Source organism: Leiobunum rupestre, chromosome 8 (assembly GCF_980474605.1).
Source record: "Leiobunum rupestre chromosome 8, qqLeiRupe1.1.hap1, whole genome shotgun sequence".
Lineage (NCBI taxonomy): Eukaryota > Metazoa > Arthropoda > Arachnida > Opiliones > Sclerosomatidae > Leiobunum > Leiobunum rupestre.
This window is the reverse complement of record NC_143391.1, coordinates 9236508-9261526: the sequence shown is the minus strand read 5'-3', so window position 1 is coordinate 9261526 and position 25019 is coordinate 9236508. Positions and strand designations below refer to the sequence as shown.

General features: G+C 39.3%; 1 protein-coding gene across 2 annotated transcripts in view; it reads right to left on the bottom strand.

The window, feature by feature from the left end:
- Positions 1–3596: 3596 nt before the first annotated feature.
- Positions 3597–25019, bottom strand: part of LOC149932338 (uncharacterized) — a 96971-nt gene continuing 75548 nt past the window's right edge. Inside the window, exons 4-7 of one of the 2 annotated variants that reach the window (XM_090155537.1) lie at positions 19476–19611; positions 16980–17113; positions 8848–9079; positions 3597–4784 (exon numbers count right to left, since the gene is read on the bottom strand). In XM_090155537.1, coding sequence (XP_090011663.1) covers positions 4672–4784; positions 8848–9079; positions 16980–17113; positions 19476–19611 — 615 coding nt within the window. In that variant the 3' untranslated portion in view covers positions 3597–4671. The remainder of the gene's footprint in view (positions 4785–8847; positions 9080–16979; positions 17114–19475; positions 19612–25019) is intronic. The other variant, XM_090155538.1, reaches the window with a different exon arrangement.

The window sequence follows — 25019 nt, the reverse complement described above, 5'->3', positions numbered from 1 at the left end:
CCCCCATCCATACCCCCCACCTTTTTCACTAAAAGTTCAACTGCCTCCAAATTGATTTTCGTGTTCGTATAAAGTACAGATTTTGTCCCTCGGTTTTACAAACAACGCCGAATAGAGAGTCGCTTTAAAATAGCTATAACAAGTTGGCAAGACAAAATATACCTCTCCTCGGAAGAGTTTATAATTTTCAGTGAAGCGTAACATGTATCCGTGGTTCTGTTTTAGAACGCTCACCTGTCTTGCAGGAGGACTCGGGTTCAAATCACGGCCGATTTTAAATTGAAAACAATTTTACTACACCCAATGACAAAAAGAGGACTCTTTTGGAAAAATCTTTACCTTAATTCCAAGAAACTGCGAACGTGGTGATTACACTTTGCCCCGAAAATGCGTACGCGTTCGCAACCCAGACCCACAGACAGACAGACAGACAGACATGGTGATTGTAAAACCCTTCCTAGGGGACATAGTGCCCTCGGAGAGGTACAAAGAAGTCATCCCGCGCTAAAATTTATCACTTATTTCCTCTTCTCTTGATTTCATTTTGTGCCTTTTTCATTTTGACTTAATATTTAAACCTTGTGTGTTGGCCGTCCCCTCCAAATAGACTGAAGGGTCATTTAAGAGGGTCATTTACGTCGAAACTTCTTGTTTTTTTATCGTCTTTACCGTTCATTTTTTTCTTCTTGACCATCGATTTATAAAGCTCTATAAATCATTTCAAATGAAATTGAGTTAGGATTTTCTTTTGGTTTTCTTCTTGGAAAAGGTTTCGAGGGAAATAGAGTTTACAAGTTGATACTGTTTACAACTCTTTATTTAAGGCTCTGTTTATTTATGCATCCAATTTGTTACGTATACCTGTAGGCCTTCCAAATAAATAATATATTCTCCGGCGAATAGTGAAACGAATAAAAAATATTATCTCGAAATTAATTTAAACTTTATTTGCAAAATCAAGAATTAAAGCAAGTCTATAAGCTATATTATTTCGACTTGCTTAACGTTTTCTCACAGGTAGCCAACTATAGCCTTTATTTTCATGATTTTAGGTAAAAATAGGTAATGAGTACTCGAGGGAAGGCGTAGGGGCGTGGCTTATTATCCGGGAAACACGAGGTGAACAGGATTCTTATTACCTGTGTCAGGTAGATTTTCGTCTCGATGTGGCTGACGGTTTTTTTGACGTCACTATTTTAACTTAACAAACAACTTAGTGAGAGGGGAGTGCGCGCCAAGCCATCAGAGTGATCTTACCATACGCAATACGGCAGAATAAGCATTCCAATGAAAGGTATGGACTCCTGTCGGTGTACATGAATACGTTCGTGATAAAAAATATTACATTTATATAAAAGCCACGTTATTTTTTGCGCGGTTAACATTTCGATTAAATCGAAAACCATGAAATGTAGGAATAATCGGCCTTCGTACTTCGAAAAATGAACCTACCCTTCGTCAATCGGTCCCTGGTGGTGATCGAAGACGGCGGTATTTCTTCGTTCTGTTTCTTTAAGGGGTCTTGAAATGGGAAAAGGGAAAGAAAAATCGAACTATTTCCAATTTTTCGAAGGCGATCGGTCTCGGAGTCAACCATCCCTCAAGACTGCGAAGAAAAAGAGCGAGAGAAAAAGGATTCAAATCCGTTGGACCATGTAACTCGGCTTTCCTTTACTACCCTTTCGTCTCTCCGGGAAGATCTCCCTCCAGGGGCGGCATCCCTTATATTCCCGAGCCGAAGAAAACCCCGCTAGAAGCATTTTTTTTCGCGCCCAAGTTACCCGTTGAAACGTTCCCTTTTTTCAACAGAGCGAGAGAAAGCGAGTGGGGAAGGGGGTTTAAGGCGCCAGCGTATATATATATATATATACGGAGCGTAGAGAGAGAGATGGAAAATATAAGAAAAGTTATCCCGGCCAAAAGTGACAAGGCCGGGAATTTTGTAAGGACAAGAAAAGTATACGCTGAGATAGCAGCTGGGCAAGTAAAGCGTCTTGCGGGTAACGCGACGAGGCTCCGTTGTTTGACGCCCTCTAGAACAAATGGAGCTCTATCTTCAACTTGACGTTTATTAAGCTAAAAATTTGGCGTGGGAGCTTTATTACGAGTAACCCCTTCTCTCCGCTGGTGGCGCTAGTGGCTGATGTTGATAGCGAGGCCCCGAAATAAGGTTTTATTGATTAACATTATCTTTTTCGTGACAAGCCGTCACTTAGTCTCGTTTCCAAACTTTCCAAGCGGGAGGGTGCCACCGCTGGTCGCTAATAAATTCCCCGCACCCTTCCGCCTACTACCCCCTGCTATAAAGGGGACGCTCATCTTCCCACGTTTTACAATCAAGGGACACTTTTTAGCTCGGTATAATATTTGGGAGCGTATCTTTCTCCCGCAACGCGAACCTTCGGCTAACGCGTTTGATCCCTCTCCGAGGAATGCCGTCCTTTCGCTTTTGTATTTAAAGGGTGACAGCCTCCAGTTAGGACGTCTTTATTAGCGTTATTTCGGACTTGACTGCCTCCATCTTCTCTTATTAGCCCAGTATACTCGGCGGGGGAGGGGCCCTGTCAATAATTTCCTTATCACAATCTCTCTTATAGCGTCGTATTTAGCGAGTTCCCGATTAATTTCGCAACCATACTTTATCGATTTTCTTCTCGAACGTCACGCTTTAACTCTTTGAAAAATCAAATACAAAAAGAGGGGTGCCGTCTAAAATGAATTAATCACCTTCACTCGGGAGGACAACCAATTAATTATAATAGACTTAGGCCAAAATATTGAAGTAGTAGCCCGTGGTTACTCTATAAACTCGCGTTTAGTTCAAATATATGGTCGTTGCGATCATTAACGCAAATAATGGCCATCCACGCCAATGACCATCGATAACTCGATCATCTTAAATCTTCATCAATACCTAGGTCATATTTATTTAACTCGCTCTGTTTTGTTGAGAGTGCCACTGAAATGGCGATTCTTTCGATCAAGTAGCTCTGTGGTCACAAGAACTCGGCCTCTGATTATTGGCTGCTCATCCATGAAATTTGGCACTTTCTTTTTTATAATTATCAAACCGGCCCTTTTAGAATATTACTATTGTGTCCATGTGTTTCTTCCGTTAAAATTGTAATTTGTTATTCGTACCATGGATCCTATTAAGAATTTTAATGTTTATTACTATTCTATAATATATATATATATATTTCCCTTAAACCAGTATAATATAAACTGTATCTTCTAAATTAAAATGTAACTTCACCGTTTTGTATTATGAAACTTTGTTCTGTACTATTGATATATATCGTTGATTATTAAAGCTCTTTTTAAAATGTAAAACTCGATCATCCAAAATACCCATCAATACCGTTTATAAACCTTAAAGTGGTGTGGCTAAACACAGCCCTGGAGCTTTGAATATCGCTCAAACGCCTCTGCAACCCAATTCTCAGAAATATCTATAAATAATCCTCATTTTAGCTTTTAGTTTTTAAGATTAGTAGCATTACCAAATAAATCTCAATCATCAGCCAGTAAGCCTTTATTTTGACTACAAAATACGATTATTACATTTCATTTCTTTTTTTATTAGTCACATAATTTTCATCTATTTGTTTCATTAATTTTATTTTCAACTGAGGGAACATTTTTGTGTTTTATTCATTTTATCATTATTTCAACTTGATATAATTTTAACTTTTTTTCGTGGAGGGTATCAATTTTTATTATTTTTTTCCCGGTCTTCAGCTATATAGTTCGAATTTTTGGAATTGTTTTTTTCCCCTTATTAAATAATCAAATTTCTCGAATGAAAGTAACATATTTTTGCCCTTTACCCGCGTATAGCTGAAACCTTTAATTTACTTTTTTCTAACAGTAGCTTTGACTTTTTTTCAATATATTTTTTAATAATTTTCATTCACCGGAATTTATGATACAGGTATCGGGACGTTTGAGGGATTGGGGAATCGGGATAAGGAGGTTTTTTTTGCCAGTCAGTTTTAGGAAGTTTGGTATATTTTTTGTAATTGAATTTTCCATAGAATTGTCTTTACAATTACTCGATTTTGTTTATGTTTATTTTTACACCAGATAACGCGTTGGTTAATTTTCCAATTAAGAAGATCAAATAGTTCGCGTTAATTCAACGAACAAAATAACAATATCAAGTGGAAAATAAATCAATGGTGCTCATGTTCAACAGGTTATTACACAAGGAGGCACTATTTAAAACGATATATTTTTTCCCAATATTTTTTTTGTTTCGAGTTATATCCAAAAATTCACGAACGTGTCACTTTTTGATTATCACAGTCGTTCTTTTCCGATATCGCCGATTTTTTCTTTGCCTTCTTTCTTTAATAGCGATACTTCTTTTTCGAGACCGATAATTTGAACAATCTCCTCGAGGCCTTTTTTTTCCATTTTGAACGTTTATTTTCTTGTTTTGTACAGTTTTCATTGAAAAATGAAGGGACGATTTTTGTCGTCAATATGTTGAGTTTCAGTTTTGCTTCGCGCGCGATTTATTTATTTTTTGGAAGGGGATTTTTTGTGTTGTAATGGATAGGCTCACTCTCATTTTCTTTTAGCGATTTTCATTCCGTTTTCGGTTTTCTCGTATTTTCGTCCGTCTGTTCGTCTGTCTGTCTCTTTCTCTATGTATATATATAGTTGTTAATTCCATAGACGCGTTAGAAAAGCCAGCACGACAAGCAGGAAAGCGTCACTGGTGAGGTGTGCCCTGGAGAGACGCGTGCTGTCCACCGCCGCCGACGCTCTGTCTCGAGCTGTAAGTGTAGATCCACCGAATGAGAAATTGAGATCGGGAAAAGAGAGAAACGAAACGAAAATTAGGCGAAAATGACTCGCACACCGACCCGAGTCGTTTGGCTTCGGTGTTTGCTTTGAAATACGACCGTGTCTGCCTGAGAAAGTTAATTAAAGGGGACGTTTGCGAATTACGTAACGCTCTAAAGGGTTACTAAATGTTACAAGGGGGGGGGCGAGGTCAGAGGTCATTGAAATAACTAACGTCACGTATCATAAATATATATTGAAACTTCAATTATTTTAAGGTAGATTAGTAAATTAATACTGGTTTTTTCTCATTAGTTTTCTAGTTAATAAGTTAGTCTAGTTTTAAAATAATTAAATATTTTTAAGTTTTAAGATGTTATTATAATTAAGGGGAACGGAATAAGAGTAAGGGAGGGGTACAAATAGTGCGTTACGTAATTAGTGAACGGCTTTTAACCTAAAGATATGAAAACAGAAAACAGCCTCAAGCACTTATTAAATTTCGAATCCTTTCTAAATAATGTAAATAAAGTTAAGTTTAATAGGTTGGAGGGATACACTTAGTGTCTAATTTATCTCTTCCCGAGGGCCTCTAATTATGAAACCAATTTTTTTCGTGTTGTTACAAAATTATCCAAAAATGCAGAATATTTTTTTTATTCAATCCAAACGTTTCCACACCCAAAGTGTATAGGGATTTTATGATACGTTTTTAATCTACTCAACAATGAGGCTCTTTCCATGAGCGCACCCAGAGCGACCTTTCGGTGTCGACGCATCTGGACGGTCATGGAAACGCGTTAGTGCGATAAAAGTGGTCGACCTTCTTGGCACGACAAAAGAGGTGTTCCGGGGAGAAAATATCGCTCCTTTTTGTTTCTTGGAAACGGTCATCGCATCGTTCTCACTACATTTTGGGTGTTTCTCTCCTTATTCCTTCTATACTCGGTGTCCCTCTTAGCCAATTTCCGAATTGAAAAACAACTGGTAAATCTAGTGCTTCTAATTTCTATCTGAACATATCAATCCGTTATCTTTTTCTCACATGATCAGGTACAATCTGAATTATAAATCCAAACTGCTTCACTAATTTCACCGTCAAATTTACATTTATATGAACGTATTAATTTGTGGCGTAAGCGTAAGTCAAATTAGTTTGGGTGAAAGTCGAGTTTGACTTAATACACCGCATTGGGCTAGAAAGAAGATATTAGGATAAATGCTTCAAAGTGCCAGTTAGTAGCACTACAAATGGAGCGATCTACTCATCAGTGGGGGTTCGATTCGACAATGGAAACAGGCGGCGATATCGCGTCGCGTAATTTTCATGACCGTTCAGATGCGTCGACACCGAAAGGTCGCTCTGGGTGCGCTCATGGAAAGAGCCTAATTAGCTCTATTTAAACTATCCACATTTCAGTCAAAAAACGGAACTCGGTCTTTATTTTTCTAGTGGGCTCTTAAAAGATATTAATATTCCCGCACGCAGAGGTTCATAGCTATAACCGTGTTTTAAAGATTACCATTACCAACTTTTCGTAAACCTTAATTCACGGGATTTTGTTGCCAAAAAAACTTTCGTATATGGCTAAGATACACGCGTATTTACTTAAGATATCCTTTGTAGTAGAACCCTTTAACATAATGTAGTTCTTCTCTTTTGTTTCTTTAAAACAAAGACAAAGGCTCTCTTTGGAATTGTTGGGAAATCGATTTCTTTTTCGAGTCTCGCAAGTGCTGGTTCAAGTTTTCTCAAATAATAACCGCCTTCATTCGTTCGCTCGTGTTTGCGTTAAAGGTCCGAGGGTTACTATAGAGTAACTTTACCTGATTCAGTAACAATCCAGCCACCCTTAGCTTTACTTAAGCTAAGCATTTTTTTATATACATATACTTAAATATTGTTTTTAAAAATATTACGGATCAATAAACGGGCTAATCCACCCCTATCTAAAACGTGAATGGGGAAACCTGTAAACGTAGCTTTATTCTGCACAATCTACACTCCTACAAATTCCACCCACAAGTTTTCGAGGCGTGTTTTCCCGTAAAACACTTTCTACCCAATCTATATGAAATCGTTTAGAGCTCCATAGAGTGTGAATTTGGTTCTAAAGCTTATATAAAATGTTCTACTAGAAAGTTCGGTATAAAATTTATATTAAGTATTAGCTTAAATTTGAAATAAAATAATAAAAAACTTTGATAAATTAAATTATATTATATTCTTAATGATTTCTTAAGAATATATTTCTTAAGAAATTAAGAAAAAGCCTATAATAAGTTTAAAGAAAAGTCCCTAAATGTTTGTAGAAACTATTCTATGGAACATCTAAGATATTCTAAAAACATATTTTAGAAAAAGGGCCCATTTTCTAAAGACAATCAATGAAATCTATACTACATATTCCAAAGACCTTTTTTCACAATTTATCTACTAACATTCTACAAAACCGTTTTACAGAAATGTTTGTAACAAGGTGTTGTCCACACTCTTGTGAAGTCTTCACGTTTATTATATAATCAGCTAGGCTAATACCCAAGGCAACACCATATGCCTAAGTCATCAAGCGACTTTTAAATCCCTTAATTCAGGTGACCGGGTTACAATGCGTAAGAGGGTGGTGGCAAGCCCTTCATGCCACGCGAGCCAACAGCTCCCTACACTATTACCGTTAACCGCAATAACTTTTAATGGAAAGGGAAACCGAAAAGCTCGGTGGAAAAACTCAACGCGGAAGGTGTTGTTCTGAGTTTTTACCCAGAGCCACAAGCTGGGATCGAACCCAGATTATCTTGCTACGAGGTGAAAGTGCGAACCACTCCGCCACCTTACATTCTTCTATATCATTTGTTAAAAACATTTAAAAAAGTTTATTCTTTTTCGTTACGATCTTATCAAAATATTGTAACGCGTTAGTTTGAAAACATATCCACTTTCGGAGGGGAAAACTTTCGTTACGGGTTAGTGAAATTAAAATATTAACTTTCGCTCATTCTAGACGAGTCGTTTCGGAACACGGCGACCGTCTTCATTACCATAATTCCGGATTATACGAGAATGACCGTATTTCCTGCCAAAAGTAAATCTAACTTAAAAAAAACTTGCCTGTACCCCGGTAATTCTACCATCACCACCACCCCCCTCAACCGCATCTCCGCTCATTTTTCTCGTCTGCACTCCTTCCTAATTAATATGGTAATTTTTATCACCGCATAGCCTCCCCCCCCCTTCCTTATCCGGGATGTCGTCGGAATTACTAATGCGCGGACTTTGAAGTTTTCTAGATAGCGTACTCGAAAAATGCGAGCGCCAGTTGATATTCTATTACGTTGTTTACGCTCTTTATAAATTGCATCCGTTTGATTCGTTTCCACGCTTTTCGCGGCTAATTATCATAGCAATTATCAGTTCTCGTGGACCAACACTGCACCGACTCTAAAAATAACGTTTAAAATTCAAATTATTATATTTAGCGTAGAATCGCTTTAAATAAATACCAGCAGACTCTTCTTTGCCGGCAGTGTTCCGACGCGACTCCCGAACTTGTAAGCGAATTATTGTAAAACGGGGAAACGTTTACGAATGTATATGTTTCTAAAGGGTAAGGATAGGGGGGACGTTGGCGTAACGAAGTTGCGGGTCTGAATCTTTTCGTTTAATTACGGAATAGTTCTAAACCGGTCTAAAATGGATGAAATTTAGCGGCTAATGATTCCCCGCTGGAGTTTGTCTATTGAGAAGCGGGGATTTGATTGTAAGCGATATAATGACGGCCCTTAATAGCCCTAGGCTGAAAGGCAACGGCGCTCTCGGATTCTCCATAATGGAATAACGCCCCCGAGACCGCCATGAACCCCCCCCCCCTTTCGCCATAGGATAGTAGGTGTAAGTAAGGGAAGCTCTATTGGCCTGGTCCGCTTTGATTTGTCTCGACTAAGAAAGGTTAGCCTATATAGAATTCATAGTTGGATAGTATAATAGCGCGTATAACTAGGAATAATAATACGTATATCTATGGAATGTGGTGGTGCCCCTGTTCGCGCACTCACTCTGCCACATGCCTTCGTCGATCTGGAACCCTGAAGTTTGCCTTTTGCCCAGGAGGGCGTGCTCCTCGTCGCTCATGGTGTACAGCCTGGAGATGGTCGCCGTGCACTTCAGCCGCATGTTGCCCCTCCGAAAGTGCTTCTCCGTCACCACGAAGCGCAGCGTTAGGCTCGACGTTTCCAGCCCGTCCGCGTGCAGCGTCGTCGAATACTCTTTCTCGTACTCCGACCCAGCCTACGGAAATTGGAAAGAAAATCATCTTGATTATACCGTAAGTAACGTAATCACGTAAGTATGGCACTGAACGATTTCCATTATTGATAGTCTGTCGCGAAGTTATTGCGTAACCGGAAACTCGAAATTTATTTCTCTCTTTGTTGGCGAAATTACTGCCGAAATAGAATCATAATAAATCATAATAATATTATTTTATTATTAAACTCGAAATTTATTTCTCTCTTTGCTGGCGAAATTACTGCCGAAATAGTTTTTATGGCTATAAATATTGGGCGAAAACTAATATTATCGTAAATTTAATAGGCAGTATCTTTGTCAGTCCTTAGACACATAATGATTTATATGGTCATTGGTGAAACAGACTAACTTTAAAGAAGTTAACGTTCTGAGAATAGGAAGTGTCATACTTATGTTTATTATAAAGGATCTACTTATTCGCTAATTTTATCATCCTTTACAATGCAGTCCATATGTTTATTATGTTACTTATGATTATTCTGATAAAAATGGGTCTGAATAATGTTCTTAATACAAAATGTATCTCCAATGGATGATATTGCACCGGCGTACCACCCTTGGTTTTTACGGAAGGGTTAACGAAAGCTTGTGGAATGCTTTGTCAGTTAACTCGGTGAAACATCTTCGCATTTGTCACGTCAGCCGCTCCATCGTTCTATAGGTCGATTCCTAAAGTCAGTGGCTGAAAATTCACATCCATGGGCTTCCACAGGAGGGAGAAAACGAGTTAAGTGCTCTCATTCCATCAACTATGAATATGCTTATAAATGTACGAAAATCCCCTTAGACTATGTACGAAGATGGTCCCCATAAGGGAAATGTCACATCCCCAGACATAAAGTAATCTGTCGCGTTGTCTTATCTTCATCCCACCCAAGCTTAAAAGAAGACAACTGAACAGACAACTTTAGGACGTAGAGGAAGTGAGTCTTCGCGGGACATGAGTAACGACATTTTCCTATTTCGTCGATAATCAAAGGTTAATCAAGAAGTTTAAGAACGTATTGGTTTTTGTTCGAGTCAACGCGTAATACGAATTTAAAGTTCAACTACTCTTAATTCCTTGAACTCCACGCCACAGTACGTAGATAAAATATCAGTTTTCTGGTTTTGGAATTTTTCATTTAATTTCCGCGCGAATCCGATCTAGAAACGTTTCAATTTACGCGGGGACTTACATTGTCAGAAAACGGTCATATGGCGCGGTTCATTAAACGGATAGTATCTACTTTGGTCCGTGTCAAATGAAATGGGCTTTCGATACTTTCCATAAAAAAGACAGAAATAGAAACCCAGTATATTTGCTTGATTTGGCCGAAAGTTTCGAGAACTGTTTTCTATCGTTCTTAGAAACTGGGAATAAAATGAGAAGAATTCAATTACTTTATGTTAAGACGCGGCTCGAAGACGCTTTACTGTCCCTTTAGATCCGCCCTTCCAAATTCCGGCGAGAAGGAGCTGCCGAAGAAAAGGTATAGACGTTCGGAAAATAGCAAAATCAGAAGCAGCAGCGGCGACGAAAAAAGTAAAGGCGCAGTTTTAGGGACAGTCGCCGGAGCTACAGCCGCTTCGCAATTACCATTAAAAAGAACGAGTGGGCATTAAGGGAAAGAGACGTGGCGCGACATCGCGATGAATAGGTCGGAACCTTGTACCCCGCCAAAAAAGGAAAATATATATAGAAACCCGAATAGCGAAGAAACTGGTGGCGAAAACTATATAGTTTTTATAGCTTGATTTTTTTCTAGGCGTTGTAAAAAAACGTCTTCACTAGCGCGGTTCGCTCTTTTCTCTTTCAACCTACGACCCCCTTCAAATTGCGCTTCTCCGGCGTACGCCCTCGCGGAAAGGGGAGAAAAAGAAGTCGAGATCCATCGGGGAGAAGAACCCTTACAGGGGCTAGCGGTGGAAACGAAGTTGTCGAAAAGGCGGCGGAAAATAAAACTGGGCAACTGCAACGATGGGAGGCCGCTATACAAGGAAAAAAGTAATATTGAAAAAAATAACCTCAAACGAATCTTTTTTGGTGGCCGGTACACCGAGAAAAACTATATATATAGCCTTTTACGTCTTCCCTTTTAGCTAGGCCACTGTATCCGGACCCCCCCCCCCCCCCTCCTGAGCTAACCTCGTGGTGGGAAACAAAGTTTAGAGCCTTCTCGATCGAAGCTCCGGCAAGCGCCGGTCAGTGGCAATTGGAGGTGGTTTGGGTTTTCGGCAGCGCCGTCGAAAGAAAGAGAATCCCTGGGAGGTTGGCTTGTTATACTGACCGTCGGATGGCTAGTTAACAGACAGTCCCCGCGAGGAGAACGCGGCTCAATGGAGGCGAGCTTCCAGCCGTCGTATCTCTATATATACGTATACTGGATGAAAGGAACAAGCCGCCAGAATAGAGAGGGGGAAAATATAGGTTTAGCGCAGCTTTTTTTCTCTCTTTTCGGTGTGGTAGCTATTTCCGAGAGAAACATTTGGCAGCGGGTCCCCGCTATAACGCCGAAGTCGAGTGTCCGCCCGTTCAACCTTTCCGAGCCCGACCTGACTGCGACGCTAAGTGGTTGGTAAAGACTCGCCGACCTCGGACCGTACTCCCAGGTTAGCCTTTGAGCCTTCGGTTGTATAGTCTTTGGTATAGGGTGCGCTTTCTTTCTCTCTCTCTCTCTCTCTCTCTCTCTCTCTCTCTCTCTCTCTCTCTCTCTCTCTCTCTCTCTCTCTCTCTCTCTGGTGGTGGTGGTAGTGCTGGATGGTTTGTAGGTGCGCGTCGGTCGCGGATTGAGAAAGAGAGAAAAGACGAACGTTAGAAAGCCATTAGGTGTCCAAGGAACTGTGAATTTCCGCAACGTTAAGAAGCGAAAGAAAAATCAGTTTCGTAGCCCCCTCCTAAACTCTCACCGCGATGAGAATCCAAAGAGAATTGCAGGCGCGAAACGAAAACTGGATGAATCCGAAAGGGGAAAAAACGGTAATCTTTAGAGAGAGAGAGAGAGAGAGAGAGAGAGAGAGAGAGAGAGAGAGAGAGAGAGAGAGAGAGAGAGAGAGAGAGAGAGAGAGAGAGAGAGAGAGAGAGAGAGAGAGAGAGAGAAACAGTTTTTCTTTATGATTGAATGAAGAAACCTAATAAAGCGACCCCCCTCCCTTTCAAAAGTAGACTTCCATTCTCGTAATTGACTCTAATTGACGTAACCAATTTCCGGAACTTGACGAAATGTTCACTGAAATAAATGAAAACTCCATTTCGCGTTTGATTAATAACGCGTCTACATTTCTGTATTATCTCCTTTTAATTTCGATTAGGATATCGATAACTCGCGGAAGGTATTGATTAGCGCGGTTCGATGAACTCCGCAAAAGTCCTTCTTTCCGATTTTACCGGAAAAATAAGCCTCTCGTCCCATTCAGCGCGACCGTCTGGCCTGCGTGTTCGCTTCATCGATCGACGCCATTTGGAAACGTCCGAATCCATCCGTTCTGGAATTGCGGAGAGCGCTGACTTAAACGCGAACGGCCACCAACGGAAGGTTTGACATCGCGAGAACGGTGCTCCCAGAACTTCCAAGAATCGTTTATTGACGATCACTCCGTTCGCCGCTAGACCTAAGAAAATATAATCTCGGATCCGTGGCCATAGTGCGTGGGAGCTCGAAGGTTCAACCGATGTAACCTCGGTTTCTGCAAATAGCGCGGCCACAACCCCCGCTTCCTCGTGTCTATTCAGCCAGCTTTTCTCATCTCTCTCTCTAGGCTGCCGTCATCTTTTTCTACTTAGCTTTGGAATATACGTAAAGGAGGGAATCTTACATCCGGTATTGGGAGCTAAAGAAAATATTCGTCCGCGCAGAGTCGTTAGCGCTTCTGGGCTGCGCCTATACCGTACGGCGAAGTATTAAGAAAATAAATCTTGACGTGCCATCTTCGTCTCATTTTTCCACCGCCACTACCGTCCGCTCGTACGCCAAAGTTTTCCCAAAGAAGACTTCTAGAAAACCGAAAACCGACAAAATAAGAGACGTCGATGGAAAAATACTAGTTTTTTTTTCTAAAATAATTAAATATTATCCATACAACAGAAACTTTGTTATGCCCTCTTCAGACGGTACTTATAAAACGGGATATTCTAAAATTAAACTTAGTTTTAAACTCGGGAAGCCCTTCTAGCCAATTAATATAATGCCCTCTTCAGACGGTACTTATTAAACTGGGTATTTTAAAATTATACTTCGATATAAACTCAGAGTGCCTTGCTAACTAATGATCTTCGTTTTAAACCAAACTTGACCTAATTTATGATCGTTTGAAGATGGTAGACTTTATCTATAGCTTTGTAACATTTTCTAACGATAAATGAGATGCCCTTTAATCCCATATTTCACACTATTTTATGATACAGTTAGTTTTAAGGGATCTAGTTATATGTACAGGGTGTTTCAAAAGGTTATGCAAAAATGTTCAGGAGTTGTAGGGGGCGAGTTGAGAAGTATGCCTGCTTTTTCCCCATTTTCCTACGATGAGTTAAAAGAGCACCAGAAAGCTTCAAAGTGCGGCCTACCAGCCCCTGGAATTAGGCTGCAACGAGGGCAAAACCAAGCAGCAGGGAAACGCGAATATTTAGGTTTGGGTTCGTGTGATAGGTAAAAAAGTCTTTGTAAACAAATCGAGGTAACCAGCGTAAAAAGTAAACTTAAACAGTATTTAAAGTCCCGACTGCTTCATTTTGCGCTTGTTGCAGCCTACTTCCAGGGGCTAGTAGGCCGCACTTTGAAGCTCACTGGCGCTCTTTTAATTCATCGTAGGAAAATGAGGGAAAAAACCGGCATACTTCGCAACTCACCCCCTACAACTTCTTACAATTTTTACATAACCTTTTGAAACACCCTGTATTACAAATATAAAGTTTAATAGTACTTCTGAATTTACTGGAAGTTAAAATATTATTTATTAAAAAAATGGCTATTAAGTTAACGATATATTTGATTAAAATTATAAAATCCAAATATAGAAATTCAGCCGTTCTATTTTTAACTTTATTTTAAAAGTTTTAAAAGTTTTTAATCTTGTCTATTAATTCTTTTAACCCCTAAAATATTTCAAAACCCAAAGTTTGATATTCTTCGAATCGTAATTGTTCAATTTGCGAGGTTTTTATTCGCGGGTACCACCGTGTTGGGATGTCACGAAGAGAGATAAGTTACATTATACCAAATCGGTTTGTATCGAATATAGCTCAATCGAGTAATACGGATATCTGTCGGTAATCGGGGGATGCTTTTATATTTGGTCAACTGGGGAATAACAGAAAACGCGCGTATCCAACGAATACCTTATATCGTATAGGGTGTGAAAAAAGCGGCACTATTTGAATTACATTTTTCCAACATCGAATATATATAGTAAGTCCAAAAAACCCCGTCCGTCGATATTCCCCGCGGAGTTTTGTATAGCCCTTTCGGGGATTTAAAGATTAAGAATGAGCTTCGAAGACGAAAGCGAGGATGAAGATTTTTAAAAGAAACGTGAAAAACCAAACGAAATAAGAATCTGACTGGTGGGCGAAGAAAAACCGTACATCCATAATGCATCGAGGGGCCAAAAAGCGTTTTTCTTAAAAGTCAAACATGAAAAACGCATTCCATTTCCCCGACACGATTTCTGCCGCCACTTTCTCCCGCTCATCCTGATTCCTGATGCGCTATCTGACTTTCTTTTAGTAGGGAAACAAAAATAAAATACCGTATGGGCCGCGTCTTATTGAAAGCTTGTTTCATACCCCCCTTGCCCCATTTCTTTCCATTTTTGGGCTAGGTGCCCTTTCACGATTAACCATCGTCACGGCACTTTCAATTTTTTTGAGTTGTTAATTTTACGGAAAAAATAAATGCCAAAGAATTTCTACAAATCGGAAAAATAAAAAATTAAACAAATATTCCTTTTTAAAGGTATTTATTCTAGACTAGTTTATTTTTACTTTTGGATTCGACAAAATGAGGCGAAAATGTATCGAAATTTAAATTTTTCGAACAGTATTAGGCTAATCATGGAATTAAAACCATTCTTTTTTCCATTTTTTCGGAAAAATACGGAATTTTTCGCGAAAAAAGACTTCTGTAATTTTCCGGAAAGTTTTCCGATTTACAACTCTAATTTTTTTACTCCATCGAGATTTTTACCACTAAACGTAGACATTTACCGGTAAAGAAACGCTCGTACTAGTCGCTACAACCTGGCCCTCCGATGTATAGGAATTTGGGACTCCTTTCTTATATAAGTATATTCTTAGAGAAGCAACGGCTATATGTAGCTAGTAGACATAGCATTAAACGTTCGGACCTTCTCTTTCGAGCTCTAGAAGAAAATACAAAGGTTCTTCCTATAAATATCAAAACTCTGACCAACCCTTTTTTCTCTTTTCGAGGTTGTAATGGTTTTTCTGGGAGAGCGCGCGTTCGAGCTCCGAAAAAGTGAAATGCTTTTTCTCGATGAGATTCCGAGGCAAACGCCCAAATTTACAAAAGACTTTTTCTTTCCCTAAATTCTTGGCCTTTTATGGTTGACATTTTTGCCGCTCTCGGTTTTTAGCGTACATAATAGCTTGTTTTTCCTATTTTTTCTACCCTTGATGGAGAAACACGCGTACACACCGGCAAGTTCAAAAGCCCAAAAACTCAACAGCGCCGCTCGTGATGGTTCGTTCTCTTTTTCTTCTTATACACTGTTTTTAGCGGAGCAGCTTCTCAGCATCTCTCAACGCAATTTGCTTCTCCCCGTCCAAAACCCCCATATCGTTTTCCGTATTCTCCATATCCTCGCCGTTCCTTTTTGGACCAGCGTGGAAAAAGAAACCGGAGCCTAACCTCACTGGGAAAGTTTTTAGCCGCTATGAAGAAAAGGAACAAGGCCACTTCTGCAAACGACACGCTCAAGAGAACTCGCCGCGGGAGCCATTTAGACCCGGTACCAACAAAAAATACCAGAGACACCAACAAAATATATATCTATATCTAAATCTATATATACTTTTTACATAGTATATATAGAAAGATAGCCCTTTTCCGAAATCCCTTCTTCGCGTTTTTTATTCCCATCGTTGTTTTTCTTACTGGTTTTCTTTTAAATATCGCGGCTTTTTTCGGCCATTTTTAAGGATTGGAGGAGTCGTGATTGATATTCTCCATCGGCCTCTACTCGAACAATGGTCCAAACTTGACGTATCCGTCTCGGGAGATTTCGTTTTCGCGCCGGCCCATCTATCCATATTTCTGTTTAAAATCCAATTGTATTTCAGCGCCACCTACCGACCAACCGATTCCGGACCACTCTCCCATTTATTCAATAGCCAGTTTCTATACAGGGTGTTCCGTTACGAAACGGCCGGGTAAATATTTTTTAAATTTAACGATTTGGTAAAATGTATTTTCACCACGATAAGCTTAGTCGAAAATTTCAATTTTAAAAAGACTTAAAGAAACTTTGAAACATTAAAATCAATAACTTTCATAGACATTTTCCCTATTTGGAAAAAACGGTTTTAGAAAAATTTAATTGAAGACCAAAATATGGAATGACAATTGTAAACTCGCTTCATTTTATGATAATCTGAAACTTAAAACAATTTAACTTTTTTGAAGTTTTCCCTTCTGATATAATATATCTGTAAAATGAAGAGCACCTGGAAATAAAATATTTCCCGTTACCCTTCAAAAGCGGACACCTTGTACACCGAGGCTTTGAAATTTTAAGAATGATGATCTCCGAATATTGGGGTGATTCTAGTATCAATTTTTCAAACCAAGGGAAGTACGCTCAAGGAGGAGGGCGCTGAAAGATGGTCTAGGCCTTTACGCTTAACTAAAAGAATGATCGGTTAGGCGAAGAGAAAAAGACTTACCGGTTCATCATTGATAAACCACTTGAGGATGGCTGCGGGTTTGGACTTGACCGAAGTGCAGTTGAGTGAAACCGTCTCTCCGACTTGATACCTCTGTCTGCCACCGGCGATTTTTGGTCCTTCCGTAGGTAAAACTGGAATGGTCGGTATACGGCCCTAGTAAGGGGAACAGCTCCATCAAAACATCGCCGCCCTGGCTAAGGTGTTTCCGCCACCCCCCGCCTAAACCGACAACGCTCGCTTCGTGTTTTTTCCTTCGCTGTTGGGAGAACCGGCCCTAACTATCCCGTATTCTCGTATACCGCAATGCGTAGTAGGCCTATCGCTAGATCGTTACGCGTCAACGAACAAAAAAAATCCAACCGTATCGTATATATACCGGTAGAAAACGTCGCGACGCGGGGTGGACCACCCGGGTATATACCCCGGTGGCGCGAGTGGGGGGTTCGAATAATACCGCCTTTAATGGCGATACCCTCGGGCAAACTTGGTCGCTTATAAGTTATAAAAAAAGAGAGGATGAAGAGACGAAAGGGGAAGAAAATGAGAAACCGGCGTCGGGAGGAAAAGGAGAGAAGCGAGGCACGCGGACATATCCTTCCTCCGTGCCTGTACGCTTTTTATTGGGCTTTACTCTTAGATTCTACTCGCGGAAAAGCGAAAAAAGTTTAAACTTTTCTTCGGTCGTACGTGAAGAATTGTTGAAAGACTAAACGCGGAGTCTGTCGCGAGTGTGCTGCCTTCCCTCTCTTCTTTTCAAATTGATTTTGTTCCGGGGGATTCGCTTCTTTTACATTCTTGTTTTCCGAAGAAGTGGGAGGGGGATTCGGGGCTTACCCCGGAATTAGCATTTGACGACCGACCTCTAGATAAGGCACTCCCCGAAGAGAATCTCCCAATAAAAAAGAAAATATACTGATTCGCTCTCTCTCAGTCCGCTATTTCGAATAGCTGTCAATTGGTTCCTAGTTTGCGAAGTAATTTGAAGGCGATCCTAGAAAAACCCCGCTTGTAAGTTATTTGCCAAACTGATAAGAAAGAGAAAGGGCTCCTTTTAATCTAGTTCCGGGCACGCGCGACTCTTGTTTTATCGAGGAAGACTATTTAATGGCTTATTGTCTTTTTATATCCGAAAACGCGAGCGTGGATAAACGTTTAATGCCAGTCGTAAATAATGTCCTATGATTATAAACTATACCGCTATCGTACGAATTCGCCTTTGCATTTTCAGACAATTTTACGGACTCCTGGTGGGACAAAACGGGCAAAGCTCCCGCGTGTTAGGTCGAGCCCGCTTCCAGGAAACTTCCCATAAAACCGGTTAAAACTTAAATCGCGCCGAATCGCCGCCGTGTTCCGAGAATTGTCGTTTGCTTATAAATGTGAGGCTTCTGGCGGGTCAAAAGCCGCAAAGCTTCGGCTTGATAGCTAAATTCTTCTTCCAGGAATTCGACAAAATTTTAAATTTAAATTTCGCCCTACTGATTTATTAGGTAAGTGTTAAAAACGACGTGTATTCCCGCTTTTCATTTGAATAAAAAAAACAACGAAATATTTTTTTTTTTTAATTTTACTTCGCTTCGCTGTTTAAAAAATTTGGTAAGCCCTAATTAGCATGTCAGAAAAGCAATTTGCAATTTGCGTGGCCGATGAGTAGATTAAGAAATTTTTTCACGTAATTTATAAATTAGCTTGTTTTTATCATCGAAATTTGTTTTTCGAAGGGCTTATCAGCTACCCGGGCCACCCTGTCCTCTGACCTCTTTCGTTTGGAGACGATTTGACTAGTTTTTCTCTTTTCTCAAAATGATTTAGAGTGGAAAGTTAATTTGGAAGGCCCGGTCTAAAGCCGAAGAAACTCGAAACAAATCGAGACAAATTGCTTCCAGAAAATAAACCCGCAACCCGACGCTAAAACCTCCTACCGTTTCTCCCGCCAGGATAAGTAATATTTTTTTTTGGTTTCTAAGCTCGCGCGCATCACCGCTGAAAAGTTGAAATTTTCGTCTAGATCGTTTGTTTTAAACTGGCGCCGTTAATTAAGTTACGAACTGCCGGCGGCTAGATGGCCCTAAATTCTCCGTCGAATTTCGCTCTCCGAAACAATGGCATTTGTCCCCCTTTAAGCCTCATTGAACCAAAACCTCCGGGAGTCAACTTTCTCCTCTGTTCTCCTCCCTTCGTCCGCCCGACAATAGAAATACAAAGGAAGAAGCTCCTTTTCGGGACAAGTATCCGAGCTACATTTTTAAACGTCGATTAAGCTCCCACTCCAAGCCTCATCTTTCGCCTCTTTTCTAATTTACTCGTAACAAATATCTCCATTAGAAAAGAAGGAGATTACTTCGTTTACAATTTACGAAAATTACCATATTTTTGACAGAGGGTAATCGCCAAATTTTGCAGTTTTTTTTTTCACTATCCTCGCGAACCCGATTTTCGCGTGTCCGCACCCTAAAAAGCGCTGTATCGCGCTGGTAATGAACGGGAGCTCACCTAGCACGTTCATTTCTTTTTGCGCGTCCGCCGAGTCGAAATACGGCGCGTCCGCAGAAACCTCGCATCTATACTTTCCCGCTGTGTTTAAGTCAATATGACGTAAATAAACGTAGTGCTCGTTCGACCTGGACACCTGAAAAAGAGAAGAATACACGCGAGGGAGAATGGGAGAATGGACATCGATTAGTATTTGTACCCTTTTATTATTGTTCAAATGTTAGTAACTATAATTGTTGGTGCGTGTTACATTTGAATTTGTCCTAAAGGCTGCTCTAAATCTGACATCGATATTTCTTGAAATAAATTATACACTCCGTACTATACTCAGTTTCAACCTTAGAAAAATAAAAATTATCGTACAGAAAGGGGAAAATATTGTTGAGAAAGGTAAAATTCTAGTACAGAAAGAAAAATATTCTAGCACATAAAGGGGAAAATTCTAGTAGATAAAGATAAAATTCTAGTAAATAAATGAAAACATTCTAGTAAAAAAGGAAAAATTCTAGTAAAAAAGGAAAAATTCTAGTAAAAAAGGTAAAATGCTAATAGAGAAAGGGAAAATTATAATAAAGACGGGGAAAATTATAATAAAGACAGGGAAAATTATAATACAGACGGAAAATTATAATAAAGACAGGGAAAATTATAATAAATACAGGGAAAATTCTAGTAGATAAAGGTAAAATTCTGGCACAGAAAGGGAAAAATTCTAGTTGAGAAAGAGAAACATTCTAGTAAAAAGGAAAAATGTAGTAGAGAAAAGGATAAATATAGTACAGCAGGGGAAATATTCTAGTAGAGAAAGGAAACATTCTAGTACAGAAAGGAGAAATTCTAGTACAGAATGGAAAAAATTCTATTAAAGGAAGGTAAATTTCTAGCAAATAAAGAGAAAAATTCTAGTACAGAAAGGGAAATATTCTAGTAGATAAATGGAAAATTCTGGTACAGAAAGAGAAAATTCTAGTACAGAAAGGGAAATATTCTAGTAGAGAAATGGAAAATTCTAGTAGAGAAAGGTAAAATTTTAGTACATACAGGGAATCATTCAAGTAAAAAGGGAAAATTGTGGTAGAAAAGGGGGAAATTCTAGTAAAAAGAAAAAAATGCTAGTAGAGAAAAGGAAAATTCGAGTACAGAAAGGGAAAATTATATTAGAGAAAGGGAAAATTCTAGTAGAGAAAAGGAAACATTCTAGTAGAGAAAGGGAAACATTCTAGTAGAGAAAGGGAAACATTCTAGTAGAGAAAGATCAGTCGAAATCGGCAGATCGGTTTTAAGCGCTCGAGAGCAGTAAACGGAACAGGCGTTTATTGATCGGAGTAGATCCGATCCCGCAAATGGAACGTGAAAAGTTGAGCTGAGCGGTGTCGAGCGCTCGCGACCATTCTATTGTAAATCGCTATAAATTTCGCAACAGTCTGGCGTTTGTTAAAACATTATTCACAACAGCAATGGTTTGAAATTTGTAAAGCTTATCATTACAAAGTTTTTTTTACGCGCAAAACCTAGGCAGATGACTCGTGTAGGAATATTCCTTCGCAGTTGACCATATTTACTGAGATTAGGTCCCAAATTGGAGCTTCCAACTGTTTCTTGGATAACAGTAGCGTTTTCTGAACCGAGTTACTAATTACGATAGACGAGATATCAGATTATCCGTATTTACGCTCAGATATTATTACTATCAGTTGATGCGGTACAAAATGCAAACCAGATAGTTACAACTCGTAACTAAACCGAAGTCACCGTAATCCGACCTACGGAATCTGATCATATTAAATATAGCAGATTGGTTCAGACCGGTTACTGGAGATAATGAATCGAATACAATTCAGATGCGTGGTGCTATAAGGTCTATTTGATATGTTGTTATTGTAATTGTCCTTTGCTAATGGGATTACATAATTCTTAGCAAATTTCGTAGTGTCTCCGTATAACACAATAAGTCCTGGATATTCGTGTACATTCCGTCCTTAAAGGGCAATATTTGAACTGCTTGCGTAAATTAAAGTAAGATAAAGAATTGGTATAGGCCTATTCGGCCGAATCCCATTCGATCGAATATTTCTGGAAACAGTATCAAAACGGGTTTCGGTTGAATGAGACTTTCGAAATTATAAAGCTCTTTTTATAATTAAGTTTCTTTGCTTATTAATAAAATATATATAATATAAGGAGAAACTAGTTAGATTTTAGAGTGAATATCGTCAGGTTAGCTTAGGTTAGCTAGCATTCAATAATTAAGTGTTTGATTGGCGACTTGCACAGAAGTACTGGTTAAATCAAAGGACAACGATATTTCAAAAGTGCACAAGAAAATTTTATTAAAATTTATTTAAAACATTATTAAAACCCGACTAGTTTCGGTAGCGTCATCGCTCCATCATCAGGTGTATAGTCCGTTTTCAACTTTACAACTCTTATTTATAAGTTACAGTCAATAATACCTTTTAGAACAATAGTTTTTTCCAATTATTAACGTATTCAACACCAGGTCCTAAGTCTCGATTTAATCATTTATTTTTATCTACTGATTTTTTAATTTTAATCAAATTTTCTTGTGCACTTTTGAAATATCGTTGTCCTTTGATTTAACCAGCATTCAATAAATAAAAAAGGAAATAAAAAAATCGTATAAAAAGGATTATATTTATTTAATAAAGAAAACAGCACCTTTTGACTATATTCGGCCGAATGGGACGATATTTAAAAAAGTTCGGTTGAAAAGGATTCGATTGAATGGGACTAAAGCGAAGAATTATGTAAAATGTATGTACTATGCGGTTAGAGGACTATGAAAGACAAACCTGATCTGACTAACTAATAACGTTCAGATATATGAAAATTACGACCTGATCAATTGGCCTATGAAAGCACAGTCTAGTACATTACAAATTTGAAAACTAGGTCGGGGTCGCCCGTATTATTCTCCCCTCAAGAAATCAATGTTTGCCTCAAAACAAGCACGCTCCTATTTCGATTTTTAGCGTTATTTCAGAAACATAGTTTAAATATAGCGACTGAGTGTGCGCGATTTAAAAGGTGTTTATCATAATGGTATATAAAATGTATCGCGCGTTTATACCTTTTTAAATCGCGTGAAGAAACGGGCTTTCGCCACACTTTATAACGATTTATAAATCTCTGCTTGGCTACGGTTGCGAGAACTTTTTTTGCCGGAAAGGGAATATATATATATATATATAGGGAGAGAGGGGGCGAGCAAGGGCTCTGGTCGGTTCTCCTCAAAAAGAGTGTTTCTGTATTTTACAGGCTGGCCGCGTTTTCCGCTCCGTAGAACCTTCGAGTGTTTTTTCCGCTCAATAAAATATGTCAAAGTTGGACACGAACGGCTCAAGAGAGGCCTTCGTTCCACTACTTGAACGGAAGAGGGAAAAAGAAAAATAAGGCCCTCGGACGAGAGAAAAAGGCTCGGCCGCTTTCAAAATAGCCCAACTTTATATCTCGGCGATGTTTTCCCAAACCTCGATTGAGTGGCCGCTCACCGCCGCCAAAAAATGTAATTAACGAAATGTTTGATCTTCGTCCCAGCCCCTACCCCCTTCATCTACGCCGACCGCTCGCATTTTTGCGTCCAATCGCTCCAAGAGACACACTGACATTTATTTCATTATCCCAAAACGTCATTATTTTCTCATTAATGTTTTGATGACGGCGATTAAGGGCCTACAGACGACCCCCCAAATCGGGTCGGCTTGATCTTTCAATTTGCCAACGAATTGCTGCCAACCTTTTTTAATAAGTGTTAACGTACACTCTACATTATTCAGTGGGTCATTATGGTTGATAATTATATATTTTCAGGGCCCTGGTAAAATATAAATTCTGGGCCCCAAGAGTGCCGTTACTACTGTTTCAGAGATAAATATACTTTGTACAAACCTGGGCCCCTACAATCTTAAAAAAAGGTGTATTTTCAAACCTTTAAGGGTTTTTTCTTGTCCCATATTTAACACCTTAACGGGTTTATAAAGGATGTTATTCTACCCCTTAAAAAGCAGTTTTCCTGCTAGGGTGTTTATTTACACTGTTTGGGGTGCTTATGTCAGGACTCCGTTTTGGTTCCTTTGTTATACAGTTTGTGGTATAAAACTATTCCCTTCAGGGTTATTATCTACTCCCTCTAGGGTACAAGACGACTCCTTTTAGGGTACCAAACGATTCCCTTCAGGGTGTTACACTACGCCCTTCAGGGTTCTACAATACTCCCTTAAGGGTTCTATAATACTCCCTTTAAAGTTTTTAACTACTCCCTTTAAAGTTTTTAACTACTCCCTTTAAGGTTCTAGACTACTGCAGTAAGGGTGCTACAATACTCCCTTTAAAGTGTTAAAATACTCCTTTTAGGGTACTAAACTACTGCCTTAAGGGAGCTACACCCTTACGAGGTGTTAAATCACTCAATTTACGGGGTAATATAACACCTTTTATACACCTTTTCAAGTTTTTAATTTGGGACAATAAAAACCCCTTTAGGGCGTTTAAATTAACATTAAAGAGTGTTTTTTTACAGATATTACACCCTTAATATACCATTAAGACACCCCTTTTTTAACAGTGTAGGGTACACGAACCCCGATTATTTGTACCTGTTTCCCTAATCTTATATCCTCGATATTTTAAGAGTTTTTATAAAGAATTATAACTCTAGCAGGGAAGTTCAAACTTCCGTTAATACTCACTGGTGGCGTGACCGTCTGGAACACTTACTACTACCGTTAACCTCCACAAGTTTCTATGGGAAGGGGAACCGAAGAACTCGGTGGAAATCCTCTTAAACGCAGGAGTGGGTACAAATTTTCAGCTGGAATCGATTTTCAGTTAAATCTTTACTTATCGACCTGGCCAGATATATCAATTTTGAAAAGATTTTTTTTGGAACGAATTACTAAAAATACCCACGCGTTAATTTATATTTGCTCCATTTGTGAATCTCCGATTCAGGACCGTACACGAAACCCTTTTTTCCCGATTTCGGTGAAATGATATCGTATGCCATTACCGAAAATAAATTTAATATTCGAGAGGAGTTGACTAGAATTTGAATTTGACTTATCGCACTGGGACCGCGCATTATTCCGATCAGGTATATTATAGCGAGTCCGTGGGCCAAGTACTTTAACTCCTTTAAAAATTGAACGTGATTTTTTTCTCCTTCGAATAATAAAAAAAAGTGAGAAAACAGAAGGGTCTCTCTGTATAAGTTTCGTTGATCGATAGTCAAAAGCGGAATCGGACTGTAGTTCCGAGTGGGGTGGGTTCGAACGACACCCGGAATGAATAAATTTCATTGTAAATATCAACCCACCCCCCAGTTCACTCTCGGTAGTACGTGACCGGATTCACTAAACGCGTATTTCCTTCCCCCCTGTTTATTCCCTCTTTCACGCGAACACGCCAGAGTTAAGAAGCTCCCCCTATCTGCTCGTGTACGAATTAAAGAAAGATTTCGGATTCATTTTAAATAGTTTTTCCGCGTGTAGTTAAAATACATTCGCAAACCGCGAATAAATAAGT